The 20,357-nt window shown below is 40.2% G+C and overlaps 1 protein-coding gene across 12 annotated transcripts in view; it reads right to left on the reverse strand.

The window, feature by feature from the left end:
* Nucleotides 1–405: 405 nt before the first annotated feature.
* The window catches only part of ZMIZ1 (zinc finger MIZ-type containing 1), a 352,041-nt gene continuing 332,089 nt past the window's right edge, over nt 406–20,357 (reverse strand). For 11 of the 12 annotated variants that reach the window (XM_084526374.1, XM_084526379.1, XM_084526380.1 and 8 more), the window contains 5 exons: nt 18,704–18,772; nt 17,911–18,158; nt 14,873–15,036; nt 8,822–9,070; nt 406–4,918 (listed from right to left, as the gene is read on the reverse strand). In XM_084526374.1, coding sequence (XP_084382500.1) covers nt 4,811–4,918; nt 8,822–9,070; nt 14,873–15,036; nt 17,911–18,158; nt 18,704–18,772 — 838 coding nt within the window. In that variant the 3' untranslated portion in view covers nt 406–4,810. The remainder of the gene's footprint in view (nt 4,919–8,821; nt 9,071–14,872; nt 15,037–17,910; nt 18,159–18,703; nt 18,773–20,357) is intronic. The other variant, XM_084526370.1, reaches the window with a different exon arrangement.

Consider the following 20,357-nt stretch of genomic DNA (forward strand, 5'->3'; position numbering starts at 1 on the left):
CACCAATACGATTTCATGTCCAGGTCTTTTTTCCTCTGTGATCCTGTGCCTATCAGCAAACCTGAACTTGTAATCTCTTAGTCTGTGTCTCTTCCACCCTGGTTCATACCTTTTTCCCTTCCTGTAACAAGTCCTGCTCCCTGACAAGTGGCATCTTGTACAAATAACTTTCAAATTAACACACGAAGCAGGGAGGGAGTAGGGGAAGTGGGGCATTTCAAAAGAAACTGAAAATTTACAAAGCAGCTTCCAATTAGCCAGACCTTAATTTTGCAAATTTATTTAGGAAAAAAATTAACATGAGCAAATGAGAATACCTCAGTGTTACAACAGAGTATATAAATGTCTAGCAATAGTCAAATAATTTGATCTTTAAATACAAAATAACCACATGAACACCTAATATACAGGTTTCATCTGAATACATATTTATTAGATAAATATTAGGTTGTCACATCATCTAACTACATACAGTTTTGCAAGACTAAAAATCACAATTATTTTTTCTGACCAGTTTAAAGTATGAAATGATTGCATTGTACTGTACATACAATGTACAAACAAAGACAATGGCCGTTTTTGCATGTTACTTCAGATTGTACTTTTTTTTTTTTTTAATTCTCTTCTGATCGTGATATCAAAAATTGTACAAAGTATGAATTTGGTTACAATTTTTTTTTTTTTTTTAATCCCCGTATTCTTCTTCATTATTTCTGTAGCACCCTAAAAATACACAGGTGATAGACTAGTACACGTAAGCTAAATATTACATGTAGATAAAACAAAACAAAACGAAGGATCAGAGTATATTACAGAAGTGAAGGTGAAACAAATGCTGAGACTCCACAAACGCTAACAAACAGGATTCATTTTCCACATAAGATGGAGCTTCAAGCTTTTTTTTTTTTTCCTGCGAAATAAAAACAATGCACATTCCAAGGAAAATGAATGCATTTCTGTTAACATGTCTCTATTTGTCATTTACATATGTACAGATGTCCCTTGAGTCTCCACTGCAGACATTGGCGTGTATCTGTCAGTCCTATAATAATGTCTTGGCAGCAGAACTGTAGATCTCTGTGGGTTCTTTCCCAGATGAACTTCCATAGGGAAACAATTAAAAAGTAAACAAACAAAAAAAGAAGAATAAAAATACTACTGGAATTTCATATAATAATTAAGCTTTAAAAGAAATGACTGTGATTACCCTATTTGCTAGTTTTTTTTTCTCTAAACTTTAATATGGCAGTGAACAGATAAAAAAATAACTAAATTTTCATTTAGAAGCTTTTTCATACTGAATCCACTATACAGTACCTGATTTTAGCTGACATAGTTTTAAAACTGTCTCACATGTCCAACATTTGGGTGATGGGTAAAAATCATATTTTATCTCTTAAGTTCTGCTCGGAAACCAAATGTTTCTCTAAGCTTAAAAATGTCAATCATCCACTTTAATGCTCTATTACTGTACAAAGCAGATGCAAACACTGCTCCAAACATATTGCTAATATCTATGGAGTTTTTTCCCTTTACTCTTTCCAACAGGTACTTTCAAATGATACATTTTAAATACTACCAGTTAGCAAAAGGTCAATCCTTAACATACCTGGTTTAAAATACTAACGTTGTGTTGAAGAGAAAAATAATTTCAGGTGACTAACACAGCTGCTCAGGAACAATGGAGGGTGGAACATTAAATAAAATCAATTAAAAAATCTGAGCAACCCGTTCCAACTAGCAAGAAATATTCTTTAGTCCAAAACCTATGGCTTAAGAAACTCCCCCCTCCCCCTTGAAAAAAAAAAAAAGAATGCCAACAAACAAAACAAAACAAAACGAAAGAAAGAAAAACTCTAAGGGCATAATGTCAGTTTATCATTAGCCACCCCTGCAAACGACTTCAATAACTATATAAACAATGCAGCAAAAATACAGGGGAAAACTACTACAGTCAAACGGCTACAAAACACATCTGTAACTGAAGAACGGTCTTTCCTAGGAGTTGTGTGATAGCAGCACCACACCACAACCATATTACCATGTATTATACCAAGGTATCTTTAATATTCTGCAGAGATCCTCTACAGGTTGTCAAGCCTACATAAGAAAAAAGACACTTCTAAGCAGAATAAAATATACTATACTGTTTCCCTCCCCACCCGCCAACATCCCTATGTGTTCGAGCGCACCAGCTTCCAAGGCTGGAACACCAGCATAGTGATATAAATAAGGTACCTTATACGCTCGCTGCTTGCCTTAGTGCATCTTTACCTGTTCAGACAGCTGGTCCTAGGTGTTCTGCTCACTTGGGCAAAGGAACAAAACCCCTGCCACTGCCAGCCCACAAGTACCCACACAGTCGGTGAACATCGGTTGGTTAGGTGGTGGTTTTGGGTGTTTGCCCTAGGCAATCGCTTTTTACTATGTTTCCATGACAGAGCTGGGCCCTGATTGTCCAGGTACTGCCTGACATATCAATTCATTCATCACATAAATGGATATGAAATTTGGGCTAATTTATCAAAATAAAACGGGAAAAAAAACAAAACAAAAAAAAAAAACAAACCAACAACAAATCTCCCTTATTCTGTTAAAGAACCCTCAATTTTCTTTTTTAAAAAAGGACCCATATTTTTCTTCAGACACGGTATTTAAAAACACCAGCAAAAGTATAACCAGATCATGAAAATGTTGAATATTATCAAAGACAATACTAAAATATTCACAAAGATATTTACAATAGCAATTCTTAAAATAATTGATTTTGCATAATGAACAGCGCCTTTCTTAAAAAAACTTGAAACAGGAAAAATATAAGTGTGGGACCATCTCTACATAATATGTTTGACAGATTCAATACTCCTACTGGAAAATAAAAGAACTAAACCGCCATTTCCTTTAATATCTACAGCAAGGTGCTGCTGACTAGCATATATATATCACGACGCATGTACAGCAGTAGTGGAAAATGTTAACAAAGAGCAAAATAAAACAAAAACCGCAAAGAATTTACAAATATGACTTTGGTGAGAAAAGCAAATCCAGAGTTGTAAGCACAGAGCATGCCATTTACAGCATTGCAAACTAAACACAAAGGGCTAGGAAGCTATCGAGTCAGATAGGAACAAACAAAATTTTGTCTGGCACTTAAGTTTAAGACGCGTTGCGGCGAGCAAATAAAGGTTATCAGATTGGGTCTGGGATGAGGAAAGGAGTAGGGTCAAGTTTGCTTTAGTAACAAAAAGAAACTAAAACAATAACTGTACAGTGGGCAAAAGCTGAAATGTTGCACCACAAGGGCAAAGTTGGCACACATGCACTTCTTACACAGCTACTGTACATAATTTATAAGAGAGAGAGACAAAGAGCACAGAAATGGGCACAGAAGCAATAGGAAGCTCATGCAGGAGAAGCAACCACACGAGAAGCACAGATCACAGGGGCAAGACAGTGATTGTGGCATCAGGGTCTCTTGAGGGCAGCAGCATTCTACCAAGTTACTTTTTCTCCCCATGCCCATTCCTTCGTGAGAACAATCTCTTTCTGGCAGCTGAAGTTAAAAAAACAAAAGGAAAAAAAAAAAAGAAAGACTGAAAGAGGAGAAAAGGAAAAGGCTGAATTATTTGTAACAGTCATGAAAACAGAACACAAAGCAAAACAAAAAGGAAGCTGTAAAATGTCTGTCCAATTTCAATGCCCTTTTTGCAAGCTGATTATTAAAAATAATTATGCAGATAGCGATGTTACTCTCCTCCTGTCCTGCCATGATTTCCTATCTGCCTTCAACCCAGCTTGTCTTACTACGTATTGTGCAATACAAACAGTGACACAAACACTCAGGAAGCCAGAGGCTGTAGGTAATAATCAAGAGTATTTGGGTTTGCATTCCCCCCTCCCTCTCTTTTCCATGGAATACATGGCAAAAAGACCAGTTACGACAGTCTCAACAGCTGGGTGTTAGCGCAGCCACAAACAGTACTGATTTCAAACCAAAACCACAAAAAAACCCTAAACATTGAAAACATTTTTAATTTTTCCCGTGTTTCCAATTGGTGTGTTTGAACAGAGGAATCCTTTGCAAAGAGGTGTTTAAGATTCCTGCACTTTTATAAATCCAAACACACGCGGCTGCAGCCTGGAGATGCTCAGGACTCTGTTACTGAAGACTTATTTACTGAACTGCTGTCTCCCTCTGATGGGCTTGTATGTCTTCCCTATCTTTGCCACTTGACTGTATGATTTGTGCTTTTTGGAGCTTTGTAATGTGTTTGTGTTCTGCTTTTTGTGTGTAGCCAGGACAAATACTCCAACACCAACCTGTGGTTGGAGGGGGACAGAGGAGAAGTGGGGTGGAGGGAGATACAGTTTCAAAAAAATGGAAGAACATGCGTTGGAAGGACACTCTGAGACAGGTCAATTAAAGACAGTTCCATTTTGTTGCCTTTTCTTCCCTTGCCAAGATCGGTTTTTGCCAAGATACTTCACACTATGTTTATCACAGAACTCTCTCTCTATAGGATGAACAACAAACAGGGTTTCCAATAGCTGCACAACTGTCTATGCTTCGTTGTGATGCGTAGCACGGCAGACTCTGAGATTACTGCATTTTTTGTCTATTTTTTCTCCCGTCACTTTCGCAGTTTTTGAAGCTGACAAAAGCAGTTCTAAGATGAAGAAAGCAGGGAGTGCACCATTGGATCAACTTGTGAAGTTTTTTCTTCTTTTGTGGAAAAGGAGTGTTAAGATTCCTTGCTGTGCAGCCACACACGTGTGAACAAGTGAAAGGGATGGGGGAATACACATAGTTTCAGTTGTTCTCAAAGAGAGACAGAAGGTCATCATTGCTATTGCTTGGCAAGTCAGGAGGATCCAGGTACGAAAGCAGCTCATCTGGATTTGTGAGTTCTGGAAGCAGCTATAAAATATAAAGATAAAAGGAAAATTACAGATAACAGAAATACATTTGTGCAAAGAGGGATTAAACACCACACATTCCTGGAAACTGGCTTTCATATTAATATATCCAATTAAGTCTGAAGGCAGTATCCCTGCCTAACACCCTAGGATGATGTAGTATCCACTGGTTTGTGCAAGTCAATTTTTACTTATGAATTACATTATCATCTCATTGAGGGTTTCTCAATCAACTTCCCCATCACAAAGCTCATCCATGAACAAAGTTTATTTCCTGGCTAGCAATGCTGAAAAAACTTTGTGATAAATGCTAGTTATGTACCTTAGTTTCATATAAAAGGCTGAACCAGGAAAACATATTTAAGCTTTAAAGCAGATCAACACCACCAGTCAGATCTGACTCACGCAGTGACTGCTTTATGCCTGCATCCTTACACAAAGAGGCAGCCCTGTCCCTTCCTCATACACTGAGTCACCCTGTGACGCCTCTGCACACTGACGTCCCTTCTGGGGCAGTCAGAAGGATCCAGAACTCATCCAGGGCTAAAAATAAACCAAAGAAAAAAAGAAAAAGCAACAACAAAAAAACACCCCTACCCCCCCCCAAAAAAAAAAAAACACAAAAAAACACCCCTCAAAACAAACGAACAAAAAATAAACAACTCCCCCCCAAAAAACAAAAACAAAAAACAAAACAAAACAAACAAAAAAAAAAACAAACACAAAACAAAACAACAACAACAAAAAAAAACCAAGGAAGAATACAGGGTGAGTAGTGACAAGGCAGGTAGATGAGTCCTATTTCTTTCCGTGGTGTTGATGGGGACTTGGAGTGTTTACTCAGCTAAACCATTACATGTAATCTGAGACATTTTAAATGGTCAGGGGCACGGCACCCCATCCAACAGCAGATGCACTGATCTCCACAGTATTTTGAAGTATCAAAATAGTTGTGATTCTTCTACTTGTATTTTTACAAATACTGTATTTCAAATAGAAAAATTCATTTTTCCAAGCATCACTCAGATTCTTTTTGATCTGACAGCTAACAAGCACACCTTAACTACTAGATTTTGTAAAAGGCAATGTCTTCTGGTTTATTCTGCATCTCACCAGGGCTTGGTGAAAAGTAAAAGTGTCGTATTTTAAAAATGACAGGGAAGAGTTTGTAATAAGCTCCCTTTATATTCAGCGTTGCGTTGAGGCCAAGACAGAAAAACATGGACTGATTTAACAAATGTAACAGTAGGTATGAGAAATTCATCTTAAGTTGTTTTATGTTGTCAAATACTATAAAACTAAAAGCTTGACTGCATCACATTTAGCATGCAAATATTATATTTATATGCTTCTATTACTCCTCTGAAAATGCAGCTTCATCTTCTAACATTAAATGGATGAACATAATTTTAAAATAAGCTACACATGAAATGTAGAAGAAAGTTTATTACTTCCTAAGTGTTTTAGAAAAAAAAAAAAAGATGCCAAGTTTACATAAACAAAATGTCCCAGAGGAATGTTTTCTTAAAACACCTCTTTCTTTTATTCATAGCTAAACTGCTGTTGTTATAGCACTAGACTAATGATAAGGCAAAATGCACTTCACCTGCTATCATAGTTTTTCTGAATATCTAGTGTGGAAGACCGAAAGAAAATGGCAGCCTCGCCAAATGTTTAGAAAGAAAAAAATGTCTGAATGTATCCTACAGATCTTTCCAGCTCAATTGTTAAAAATCTATCATAATGCCTCTGAGATGCGATTCTTGTATATAGGGGATTTCTGTTTTATTTTTAGATAAGTGAAAGTTATAAACAATATGCTCAGTATCTCTAAGGATTAAGTCTTTAGTTTTGAGGGTGTATTTCATATGAGGGTGTATTTCATATGTTGAAGCAATGACAAAAATTTGGGATTAAAATGTTTCTAGGACTAGGACAAAAAACAGAATCAGCCTTTTTTTTTTTTTAATTAAGGCATAATTTAACACTGTGTAAGGGGTGGAAAGGGCAAAGGGGGTGGAAATTCTGAAGAAGAAGGGTATTTGAGAATGCCAGTGTGTTCCCAGATCCCCTCGTGCAGGCCTGCGAAAGGCAGGGCCCACCTGGAGCCAGAGCTGGCCCTGTAGCCCGGTGCCTGGCACGCTGCTGAGTGAAAAGCCGAGGGCGCAGCAGGAGCTGAGGGCGCTGAGCGGGAGCAGAAGGGAGGGGGAGACGGGTGGGGCAGACACCAGGGGATGTGCTGGGCTTGGCAGAATTTGGAAAGGTGCACCCGGTGCTCCTGAAGCGAACCCTTCAGGGGTCTAACCAGGGCTGCGAGCCTCGGGCCTCTGCTGTGTGGTGTGAGTCATCTTTGTGTGTATCAGGTGCGTCCTTCTACCCAGGTTAAACCCCACAGTGCATGACACTGAAGCACTAGTGAACGATCACAACCGTGTCAGCAGGCAGCAGACTCAGCTGCCTATGGTGCATTCCCCAGCTTGGTTTCAGCTCACAGATAACGCCACATGGTGCCTCGCTCAGCCTGGTTCCACAACACAGCTACCAGAAGTTAAACCCGCTGAAATAATATTTCCAAGACCTACACTCACTCCCCCCCCGTACAGCACTTGCCTCCTCGTTCAGCTAAGACCATTTCAGTCTCCCATTGAGTCCAGCATGCCTCCATCAGCGATACCCACAGTGCTATTATAAACGTACAGGCTTTCCTACTTCGCTTTTCACCCATGAGTATGTGCCTGACCCGTAACACCATACTTTGTTAATTAAATACCTGAAGAAAAAATGAGACTATTTCACCTATTATTAATGTTACTCCTACAGTCCTTAAGGGCAGAGACCTCTGGTTGCCACTTGACCTCCCAAGGGATATATGTGGCCGTCACCACGCTATGTGACAGAGCAGCAGACTCCCTCTAGCAGGCAGATGCTACTCCACAGAGAGCTTTTTGCAGTGACTGGAGCATCCCTTCCTCCCTCTCGCCCCTCTGCGCGGCTGCCTGACGACACAGTGCTGTCGTGTGACAGGGAACATGCACGTACACAGCAACAGTAATACAGATATAAATCTGAGGCACAGAGGTGAACACTTCTCTCAGAAAACTACATTGTGCAGCAGACTTTGGACCAGACAGAAGATACAAGTACGGGAAAGCATGACTCAAATGAAAATCTAGCCCTAGCTAAGAAATTTAGATTTTATGAGGTAGGTAGGTGGTTAACCAGAAGGATGCCTCAGATAACTTATTTCCAGCAGGAGGGAGCAGATGGTAGGACACATCACTTTTGGCCTTAACAGCAGGCTTATCTCTGCTTAGTCATGAGCTGCCCTCCACCCTGGCTACGGAGGCAGAAGACATCCTCATTGTTTACTTTCCCATCCGCAACGCCAGCGTGGCACATCAGAGGAGGGACGCAGCGAGCTGAGGGAGCAGTGTGGTGGGCCTGCTGAGGACCCCCCAGCCACATGCCCTGGGGCCAGTGCGTGGCTCGCTGGGCACTGCGCAGCCCCAGCCCGGACTGTGTGTGGCCATCTCCTTCCTCTTATCCGGGCACAGCAGCGGCTGCAGGGCCTGGGCTTGCACACACGCGAGTCCCTGTCCAGCGACGAGGAGGATGGGGAGATCTGTCCGAGCAGGTGCCCAACCTGCTGTCTCAAGGAACACCTGCCTTCACGCTAGGAAGAGGATACGGCTGGCACGTCATGCAGCTACTTACAACAGAAGTTTCCACAGCAAGCCAGGAGCGCCCTGTCACCTCAGCGGCAGCGACTACACCCATGTACCCAAGCATGAGACGATGGCATGTGCTGTGGAAGCGGCTCCCCGTCCCCGCGCCCCCCCCGCCCTCCCGCCGCCATGTCAAGCACACGCTATGGCAGGCAGATGATAGTATGACACAGACTTACATCCAGCGAGGGCTCCGGCATGTCAGGTGCTCCCTGTCCACCAGCCTGACCCTCTAAGGCTGAGGAGGGATTAAAGGTCAGGTCACTGTGTGGATGGTTGCCAGAAGCGGCCGGGGGCGGCTGCCGGGACTGCTGGCTGGGAGGCCCGCTGTGATGTAATGGCTGCCCTGACTGGCTGCTGGGGTGAGGGACGTGCAAACCTTGCTGCATGGAAGTATGGGACTGATCAGTGCTGCCGGGATGAGGGATCTGCGGAGGAGGAAAAAAGCAGGAAAAGAAAGTGAGGCCACAAGGTACAGTGCTCGCGGTGCCTGACTCTGTAACCGCATGTTAAAAGGAAATAACGTAAATGAATTAAAAAGACAAAAAAAAAAAAAAGCGCAATTGGAAAAGAAAGCTCCATATCCCAATGCCGGAGGAAATGTTTCGGCTTTTTGAGGGTTATCTGCAAAGGGGAAATAAACATGTTGGGTTTGTGCTGTTGCATTTGCTTCGTTGTGATGTGGGAAACTTGACGTGACCGTGCAAAATAACAAACCCCAAGGAGGAGGGGAGGAGGCTAATGGGCACTGCTCAGCATGAGCAAGGCAGAGCTTTTCCCTTAAAAAAAAATTCCATGAATGGATGGAGAATTTGTTGAATAATGATCCCCATGCCAGTAAACTGATTAACTGAGAAAATGCATAATTTCTGCTTGGATTCTTTATTGGGTAGCTTGCCTGACGCTGCTGCCTATTCTTGTTTCAGCTTGTTATAAACATCTGGCAAATGCCAGCCCTTCCCTACTCCTCCTCTCCCTTTTTTTTTTTCCCCTCCTTCTTTTCAGAATGCAATATGCCTTATAAGGGCTGCAGATTTTCTTAGCTGATAGTCATGAGTTCTGATGGCTGAAAAGAACAAGTGGGCTCAGTTAGCAAAGCTCTCCAACCACCAGCAGAGCTGCTGGAGGTGGCTGCGTACCTGCTGACATCCTGCCTGACTGAAAAGTACTGTGCATTAGCTTAAACTTAGCACAGACCACATTACATTGTATATTTTTACTTTAAATTCATGTCATGGGTAAGTTTTCTAGCAAAACCTTAGTATTTTTTTTTTATGTTTGCTATGGGGAATATACTACTAAACCATATACATATTCCAAACCCTATTATGGAAGGATGGTGGAAAAAAAAATCTTTCTCACATTACAGAGAAGCAACAAAAATGCACAAGCCCAATTTTTCCTTCTGCTGCATGTCACCTGTAATGCTAGGGGACTCTGGGACTTGACCATGGTGCCATGAGAAAGAAGTGTATGAATGCCTCAGAACCGGTTGTCTCATGTTAATTGGGTATATGGAGAAGCAAAAAATGTAAACATTTTTTGAGAAATGCTACATATTGCCACAAAGTGGAGCTGAAACAAAAGAACAGATACATACAACAACAGCATGAAATTCATCCAGCCAAGCCAACAGAAACTACCAAAATGCTATGTCAGCATTGACCCTTTCATATCACTGTAAACTGCAAGGTTATTTTAACCTCAATCTTCAGTTTTGGAAAGTGAAAGGGAGGTTATTACAAAACTTAATAAAAACGTTCCCACAAAACTTAAAAGAAAAAAATCACAGAAACAAGCATTTTTTAAAAAAACATTTCTCCACTCTCATGAAAACTGACGTCTGAACATTGATGCATTGGGACACTCATACTTGGCTACATGGAGATCCTTTCCAATAGTTTGGTAGGCAAGTTAATGTAAACGAGCAGGATTCTACATGTAATGTTGTTCTGGGGGCTCTTCCCCATGTGAGAGCTTAAAATAACTGTTCTCAAGTACTGATGCACCCTCTTCAATCCATTAGGGTCACAGCTGGACTACTTGAAAGGTATTCTGTAACATCATCGTTGTTACCTTATGGGTAAACTTGTGCAAAATCTGCCCATAGACCACAGCTTAACGTAAATAAATCTGCAGCCTAAACACTTTGCAAAAGTCCGAGCGAAAGTAGACGTCTGTCCAAATGGTATCGTTTCCTTCTTCGTTCATTGAGGACACGTGCAACAGAAAGTGTGCAAATTAAGAAAACTTAACAAAAAGTAAAAAGCAATTTAAGACAGTGTTGCTTAAGTGGGAAAGCAGTTTCCAGAAAACAAAATAAAACAGAATCACCTTGAAATGTCTCATAAATGTATCCCCAAATGCACAAGGCAAGAGTCACACTGATATGTTAACAACAATAATTACTTAAATCAAGAGGCATTCATATGTTTTCAGACATATTTCAAAACATAAACAGGTTAGAAATTCTATAAATTACTTTTACATAGGTAAACATGACATAAGTATTTAGTTGATAAGGCAGTATCTTGGGCCCTGAAGATAACTGTTGGATAAGCAGTAATTGTTCATTACAAGACTGAGGGATATTGCTTTTAAACAGGCACTGCAGGTTCAAAGTCTGTCTGACAGCGTTCTATTCATCCAGGGAGAAAGCAAAAAGCTCAGAACGTCAACCTTTTTCCATTTGTATTCAGCTAACTAATGGTAAGTTTGCACTGGTACAAAACCACTCTGAACAATACAACCTGTAGATCTTCAGCTTGTGTCTACAACTCTCCTTGTTTTATTTTAAAAGCACTAACCTACCTTATGAAAGCTGAGTCTAACCAAGTTCCCTTTACCTACACGGCAAGGAAATTCCGGAGTCGTTTTTTGGAGTGTAAACTGTGGCACTCTTAAAACATTTACAGACTGTAAAAGGAAAGTTTATAGCACACACAACTACATCTTCTGTTTAATAGCACAAAACAACACAACTCTTTACGAGGCTAAGAGTGACCTCTAGGAGTGTTGAGATGTAGAACAATGGGACTTGCAGGCTGAAGAACAATATTCCGTTCATCTTGGAAGAAAATTGATAGTGAAAAAAGATCAGAAGGTTACGTCAATTGTTTATACATCTCTCCACTCCAGAGGTCACAGTTTTACTAACTCTTTAAGCTGAGCTAAATGGCAGAACCACTGAAAGATGCCATCCTGCCCCGCTGCTCTTCTCTGCCACTTTTCCCATACATTTTTCCTTTGACATCAGATGCATCCTTGCAGATATGCAGTGAACTAAACTGGGGAACTATTGTATATCGAAGTTGATTTCTTTGTTTTCCCCCTTAATTAGTTTTCCATCATGTCAGTAACATGATCCAGATCATTTCATGGCTGTAGTAACTTCTGTTGGTGTGTGATAGAGGAAAAGTGAAAACAGAAAGAAGAGGGATGACTTCTTTCCCTAACACCTTAATGTTTATATGAAACTATGGCCTGATCATCCATTGCTCAGTCATGTACCACTTCTTACACTGTCTTCAGTAAACAATAAGCTAGAATTAATTCTGAATTCTTGTTTAAAACTTGCTCACAATTTCTGAGAACATAAAAAATGCAGTTGTGACAGCTGTCTTGCACTAACATAGTGCAAACATTTGTTCTATAGTTCTCAAAGCATTTTACACTGGGTATTACTTCTATGTTTACATAGAAGTAATAGACATAGCTATGAAACATAGCTATGTCTAGCTATGTTTCAGATTCTTCTTCTTCTCATAAGAGTGGACTGCTAGTGCTGACAGAAGATGGTTCTGACAATCCAGCCCTTTGTTACCCAGCCCTATCTACACTGGAGAAACACATCTGCATTTTCTGGAGTGACCTACAGAGTGTGTCTGGAGTGACCAACTCTTCCTGCTACTATTATATGAGAGCAGGCTACCACATAAATCTTCAGAATGGGAAAATTAGGAACTTTCTCAGCAGCATTCAGCTCGAATCGATTTCAGTTAGAAATAGACCTCTGGTCTAGAAGGACCAGACATCTCCTGACTTGCCTTTTGGACATGAAACAGACAAAGTGAATAGTAGATGAAAACAAACTATACCTTGTATGTGTAAAAAAGAAAAACAGAAAGCCAGACAAGAGTACAGACAACATCGTGAAACCTTAGTTCAATTATGTAATGTGATTTATAGTTACTTTCATATAGAGGTGTCAGTCTGAAGACATTGAGTTACGCAGTTCAGAAGTATGTTAATGGCATGTGTTTCTCTAAAAGCAGAAATTTTAAAGTGACTTTCCTCGAGTCTGCTACCAACAGTTCATTTCTGGGAGAGAAGAGAGCAAGAAGGAAAAAATAGAAAAAGGAAAGCAGAGACTTTGTAATACTGAAAAAGCTGAGCAGGAGTACTAACTAAGGAGTCCACAAATGTGGTCTAAAGACTTGCGTGGCCAAATTGGCAAGGTCAGTCTAACTCCCTTGTGCTACTAGACCTGAAAACTGATACTTACTAGGGAAAATCACCCAGTGACATAAACCAGATGGAGCCTGCCACTTCCCTTTCCCAAACAGCATACCTTGCATATCACGATAGATGAGGGAGAAGTGAGGCAAAGGTTTACTTTAATTGCCAGCTATCAAAAGCACGTATTAGTTCTGCTACAGACTGGCCCACAGAACCAAAAATCTAAGAGGGGATTTGGGCAAATGTTAATATAATTCTGCAATATGTATAGCTGTGAGCAGCTTTTAACTTTGCTATTATCTGTAAGGAGTCCAATTTTCAGAAAGCCACAGATTCTTCACTTTCATATTCAACCACTTCAGAAACTTCACCGGGGCAGCTACTATAGCAAAGGTAAAGCAGTTACTGATGGAGTGGAGATGTAGGTGTCATGTAATGGGAGGCACAGAAGAATTCCCTGTGGCATTGATTCAAAGGACAGCAGCTGTGTGCGAGTGGTTCAGATTGGTAACAGTTATCCTCACTGTTGTACGGTTGGTTCTGATGCAGATAATTCAGACTACTCATTAAACTCGGTATGTGAAATTTGCCAAAGTAAAATTAAATTTACAGCGTGCTTGTTCTGTCCTTTATTAGCCTGTTATGTGGTAAAGTTATTACAGTTTCTGGACTCTTTGCAGACAGTCATCTTCTTAGTTGGGATCACTCCAAGCTATACTAAGAACTCTCTCTCCGCTCCCTTCCTATTTCTCACCATCCTCCTTGGAAAACCCACTGCCAGCTAGTGGAGACATTGACTGAGTAGGCTTTTGCTAAGCATCTGCTACCACATTTCCTCATTACATTTTGAAATTGTGCTTTCTAGTACTCACTAAAGACATGGCACAGATGACTTATCAAGTTAAACATCCTTCCTGTGCAGTATGCTATACAGCCCCTGCCCTGTAACTTAAATGAATATAAAAGAATACACACACACACACCGCACAGAGTTAAAATAGGTGATTAGCCATGCCTAAGAATTAAATGCTGGTCGTAGCTTTTCTATCACCTAGTTGGTGCAGTACTACATTTTCTGGACATAAAGTTCTGTATATAACGATTATATACAGAACTTAAAGTTCTGTATATAACCCTTAGTGTATTGAGCAAGCTGTTTTTCTAACACATTTCTGCCTCTCCAACTGAGACCTGAGGAACTTCCATTTTTTTACATCTCTTACATTGATATACCCTCAGACCAGTGGCAGCATCCCTCCTTGAAATCTACAGGTTTGTCCTATTCCCAAAAGCCTAAAGGTGCCTTTCATTCTACTTGTGTAGAATTCTCTTTCAATATACTTTGATGCAAATTTTGCCCTCAGGGACAAAGCCAGGGAAGATACTGTCCCTACTTTGAAGTCAGTGAATGTCTTACAAGCTGTCTGCTGAGGATGGGTATTCACAGACTCTGCTGGCCCAGGGAACGAACGCTAGTCTTTTTAGGTGTCAGAGCAAAGCACAATGATTAACACAAGCACACCGATCCAGGTTGTCTCTTTCAGGTAAACAAGCTTAAACAACAGTTCAAAAAACCTCAAGAATGTCTCTCCACAAACCTGAAAAGACCAAAACTTAAAAATGGCATCTCTGACAGCATTTCTCAGGGCTATTCTATTTCAAGAACTGCCAAAGCTAGGAATCCGCAAAGAAGTAAGAGCAGATCACAAAGTCCTGAGGATTGCTCCTTACTCCCACAAAGAACGTTCTACCTCTTCAGCGCCATTACTTACAGATTCCTGCATGGGGTGACTCAGAGGTTTGTCAAGAGCTGCCATACTGCTGGGCATGTCTGGGGGATGTGACAGCTGGGGCCCATGCATGAAGTCGTTCATAGACGTTCCACCAGGATTCCCGTGTGGAAAATCAAAGTTACCATGACCTTGGTAACTGTTGCCTAGAAGAGAAACAGATATTATATGTATGATTTTTTTTTTCCTGACACTGACTTTTCAGAGTCTCTTGTAAAAGCTGTGCAGTGCCACATCCTCCTTGCATAGCATGGGGAAACAGATGCCGAATGTGGTGGCAATGTTGCACTCCCCATTCCAAGAGGCAGCTGGAAGAATAGGGAGGAAAAAATGTCATTTGACTTTCAAATACTGGCTACCGCTAAGAGTATTAGGATTCACTGTAGCAGTTCACGTTCGTTTTAAAACTCATTGAAAACTGCTGACACTGAACAACTGTTCAGTCACTGCTTAAGCAAGACAAAAAGTCAAAGGAATATTAAACTCTATGGAATATTTGCATCTGGAAGTATCACAGTGAAACTGTGACTCACTGCCCAAGCACAAATTATATATAGGACACCTGCGTTATTTTTATCTACGTTTCTATGCCCTCAGTAGGACTGTAGTATTGCTTCGGTTTCTGATGAAGCTAACTGACAGAGCGGTATCAGGAAGTTGCCACAGTACCAGTTCATAGCACAGCATCTCTTTTACCTCCTCTTCTTCAGTATAAACAGGCAATTTCCATTAAGATAATGCAGAAGAGGCCTTCTTGTCTAACTGAGATTTTTGAGGTAATACTGCTTCCTTCCCAAGAAACCTAGTAAAATTCACTTGACTGTCTGGAAATACATAATCAATTTTTCCCTTCTGGAAACATATCTATTCTCATTTTCAGAGTTACAAATTGCCTCACTGTATTTAGTGTTTCAGCCTGTGGATATGCATTTTTGTAATGAAAATTAGTGAATTTTTGAAATCTACCTAACTTTGAACAGAAATTATGTTCTCCGAAGCACCAAAATCCCACATCAATTCAGACTAAATGATCTGGATTTAACTCTGACACATTTACCATTTAGCAAAAAGCCTGGGGCCTTCTGCTGATCTTCACAACAAATATTGTATGGCCATTACCAGAACATTTTGATCACTTCCACCTCAGCCCTATGAGTGTCACCTTAATTCTTAAGTAAGCATGTATCAGAGTACAGGGAATTTAGTCTCCATATTCTTTTCTGTTTTGATCCCTCTGTTAACACTTCCACCTGAGATTCTGACTCTGGTGGTTTGTTTGCTACAAAGAACAAAACTGAACTAAAGCCATGAAGCTATTTCATGTAAGTGACCAAACTGGATGATGCTGAACTCTGAAATAACAGAATAGCTTTACAGCTTGCACGGAGAGCCTGAGGTTTCTCAGCTGAAGTACAGCAGCTTTGAATGCTTGAGTCAAGAAGGGAGTTCAACAAATTCAAGTAGCTGCATCACTGGCTCTTCAGCACAGCTTCATAAGCAGAAGTTTAATCTCACAGGAATAGAAGTCATTAGCCATGTAAGAGTATTTCTCAGAGAAGTCGGACTTTGATCTGTCATGTAAATACCGCAGAGCCTTACTAATTCTCTTTTTGTTAATCTGCAAACTGGATAAGTCTCACAGAACGTAACTGCTCTTGCCTTGCTTCTCAGGAAAAATTAATAGCAGGGAACTGGCACAAGGTCTTGTATTACCAAGTACTCACTATATTTACAAATTATATACTTCAGTATACTTACTGACATAACCAAATAAAGAAATATAAACCACGGCAGTAATAACACTACTATTTTTTGTAGAGTACTGTTAATCAGAGGACATTACCTAATTCTAAACACTAAGTTTCACCACACGTACCGATGGAGAATGAAACTATGAGGTAGTGTACGCAAGGATTTACAGGACCTACAGGGGATGGGAGTGAAATAACAGTCTAGGCAGCAATTGCTAAACAAACCCTACAACCCAGTTTACTTGACTACTGTGTCCATTTGCGAGTAAAAGAGCTAGAGAGATGATGAAGAAAGATGGTCTGTTCTCATGCTCTGACTGCATTTCACTCCTACTTAAATACAGAAAAAATTGTGATTCAATGCTCTTGGCTTTGTTATAGTAATCATTCATCTGTTTGAAAACCTGAAAAGTTTTATCATCTGTCATCAGTTTTGCAGTCATTGGAGCAAATTAACCATATTTTGCATGCAAGCGACATTTTTCTTCAGATGCCTGCAAAAAGCACATATATCACCTTGTAATCAATTTGGGGATTCTGATGGTGTGAACAGTTGGTCTTTTCTCAGAGCTGAACTGAGTCATATCACATTACATGCAAAAGGAACAGTCTCTGGTTTCATATTTTCAGAATTGCCACTAATTTAGTTATTCACAGTATACCAGTCATTTAAGAAGTATTTCCACTGCTTGGATTTAGTTCCACGTTTCTCAAACCGGCAACACTGGATACAGGATCTCAGAAGTCATTTTCTAATGCCAAGGTGCTTGCAAAGCAGTTACAAGTTCTTGAAAAATCACCCACTTTCTGGGCAGCCTATGACATGTTAACCATCTGGCCACACGTTAAACTTGGTGGACCAAGTGGCAGGATTAATGAGTCAGGTTCGCTGCTTTGTAACTAATGTAGCATCAGAAGCCTTTCCTTGAATAGAGGGACAGAAGGAAAACGGACAGAAAAGACAAAGAGAGATGCATACTGTGGCAAGCCATGAATACATAAGGGAACATTCAGTGTCCATTGATTCAGGGAGCACCACATGGCAAGAAATTCAACAATCACCGATTTCCTTACTAGAACACATTTTCCTCTAACCAGATGAATCTTAAATGAAAAGTTTAATGCAGAAGTTCAGAACAGCAGCCATATACATTTTACTTCCCTTATGAGTCTTCATGAAAAGATGCAGAGACATAACCGGATCACAACGATGACTGCACCATGACTTCTACAGTGACAACTTGTAGTGCGCAAGGATGTAAAACTAACCTTGGTTACCATATTCAGTGGAGTTGTTGCCTCCTGGAGGAGGTGGGAGGGATGGGTAAGGTGACGGCCCAGGACCCAAAGCTGCAATCATCTCCATCACATTCGGCATGATCATCTGGCTTGGACTCATGGTCTTAAATCTTTTTGAGGGAATACCATCTGGATCATCTTTGATGTGAATATCTGACTTTATAGGGACTGGCCTCCAACTGCAAGTTGGATCAATGGTAACTTCTTCAAACTCTGAGCTGCAAAATAATGTGAGAATTCTATCATGTTAATTGCTCTTTTTTTTTCCTCCTATCATTTCTGTTGAAATTTTCATAAGGAACCGCATGGTAATAATTGTTCTGAAATGCTCTCGTGTATACAACCTCATGATCTTTCACTCCCCAAGTGTGTGCTGCAAGCAAGTTTTAGAAAAGGCAACTCTGAGAGCATATGCCTGTTTTCATCCACACAATGAAATCCAAGCATATCTGTGGTCTACTCTATATGAATCAGAGGGACTATTTCTAAATACAAGAAAACATTTAATCCTCCATTCTCAGTCTCCATTCTGCTTCACTGATGAGGCTATCACCGAGAGAAGACCCAAAGAAGATCTATTAAGTAGAAGGAAACTGACTCACTCTATCATTAGCTACACTCACTGATATTGCTAGCACCACCAAGGAGCCATGAAACTGAACACTCAAGTTGAATCACTAAGATCTACTTTGGCATGACTGTCTCAGCATTCATTAACATATCTCCTAATTACTTAGTCTTGGATATCAGAAAATTCACTTACTTTTGTATAGCATTCAGAATACCCCACATGTACTGGTCAACCTCCAAGCCCTCCAGCAGAGCGGTTTTACTAGGAAAGAAAAAAAAGAAAACAACCATCCCTCCGTATTAGAATATCTCTGCATGTGTTGGAAAGAAGGATGGAAGGATAGGTTAGTGATGAAATCAGCAGACTGGGATCCACGAACTTACTATCTTTAACACATAATTAATAATGGCATCGGACAAACAGTTTCAGTTTTACATCTGCAATACCAGGATAATAGATTTTAACACCAAATATATGAAAGAAGGATACCTGCATTTCTACGTATCCACAAACTCTTTGCATCTTTTAAATTGTTGTTTTTATTGAATTGTATTTCAGATTTATAGTCGTTTCAAACACAGCAAATCTCTCCTGTGATCATCACCTCGAACTACTATTTTTTCAAATTGCATCTTTGCTGTTTTTTTGAGCTACACTGTAATATGTCTTCAAAATAACTACATAGTATAGCTGTTTTACTTAACACCAGCACAGATGGGGACAGAACAAAACCGAATGAGAAATGATTTAGTTATGTAGGCACTAAGATCTGAATGCAGATGCTCTTACATACAGGTGCTCAGACTTAGAGGAACAGGATGAACATTTTGACTTGAATCTGCTAATATGTAAATTAAGAAGCAACCAGTATCTTTAATATATTCTACTCTGATTTTTAGCCAAACTTGGAACACTGAAAAGGTTCAGGTAGTTCAGAGAAAGCATCTGCACCTTAGGATAGCTATGAATCACAGATGTTCATTGAAAAAAGCTCATCTCAAGCCTGTGATGTTCTCAGAAGCAGATAAAATGGACAATCCCCACTTCTGTATATAGCTAACTTTAGCTGACACAGGGATTCAACTGGAGACTTGCAGAGATGCTTGCAAGTTGCTACAGCTACAGATGCTTGAGCTAAAGAGCACTGGCTCCTCAGCTGAGGCTGTAACAAACTTGTAACCCTGTGGACTGTAGGTTACAGACACTGAACAGGCTTGCAGACACTGAGTCTTTCTGCTCACTTAAATGTAAGGATGAGTCATCTGTGACCACTTCAAAGCATTTTTTTTTCTGTTTCTTCTGCAGTACAGTAGCTCTCTGGTCAAAACGTAAGTCTGAAGGTATGCCAAGGTATCCCTCTTTTTCTTTAGGCAGTTACTTCAAACTTTTGTATTCCCCGCTTCTTGGAAATATTTTACCTTCTTAAAATCAGCCTTATTGTGAAGTAGAATCCTTCCTGCTTTCTGCCCTCACCTTAATTTACACTTGACATTGACTTTGGAGGATTCAACTTCATTTCCTACCTACGTACTGGAAAATGATGCAGTCTCCAAAGTTCCCATTCTGCTTGAACACAGCTATTCACTGCATACCTATGTGACTCAAAGCACAGTACCTAAGACAGTTATCTGGCATCCTTACACCATCAGGCTCAGCTGAATGCCGACCTTTTTAATATTTATGTATTTGAAGTTCATTAATTTGGGCATTACAACATGAAGATTATACAAAACTAACTCCAGAATAGGCTACCCATCCTTTTATTATGGCATGTTGCAATCTCCTTGTTGCTTATACTTCATAATCTGCAGGAAGACCAATTCCCAGTTCATTAGTTTTATGTAGA

This window comes from Aythya ferina (assembly GCF_964211825.1).
Source record: "Aythya ferina genome assembly, chromosome: 7".
NCBI lineage: Eukaryota > Metazoa > Chordata > Aves > Anseriformes > Anatidae > Aythya > Aythya ferina.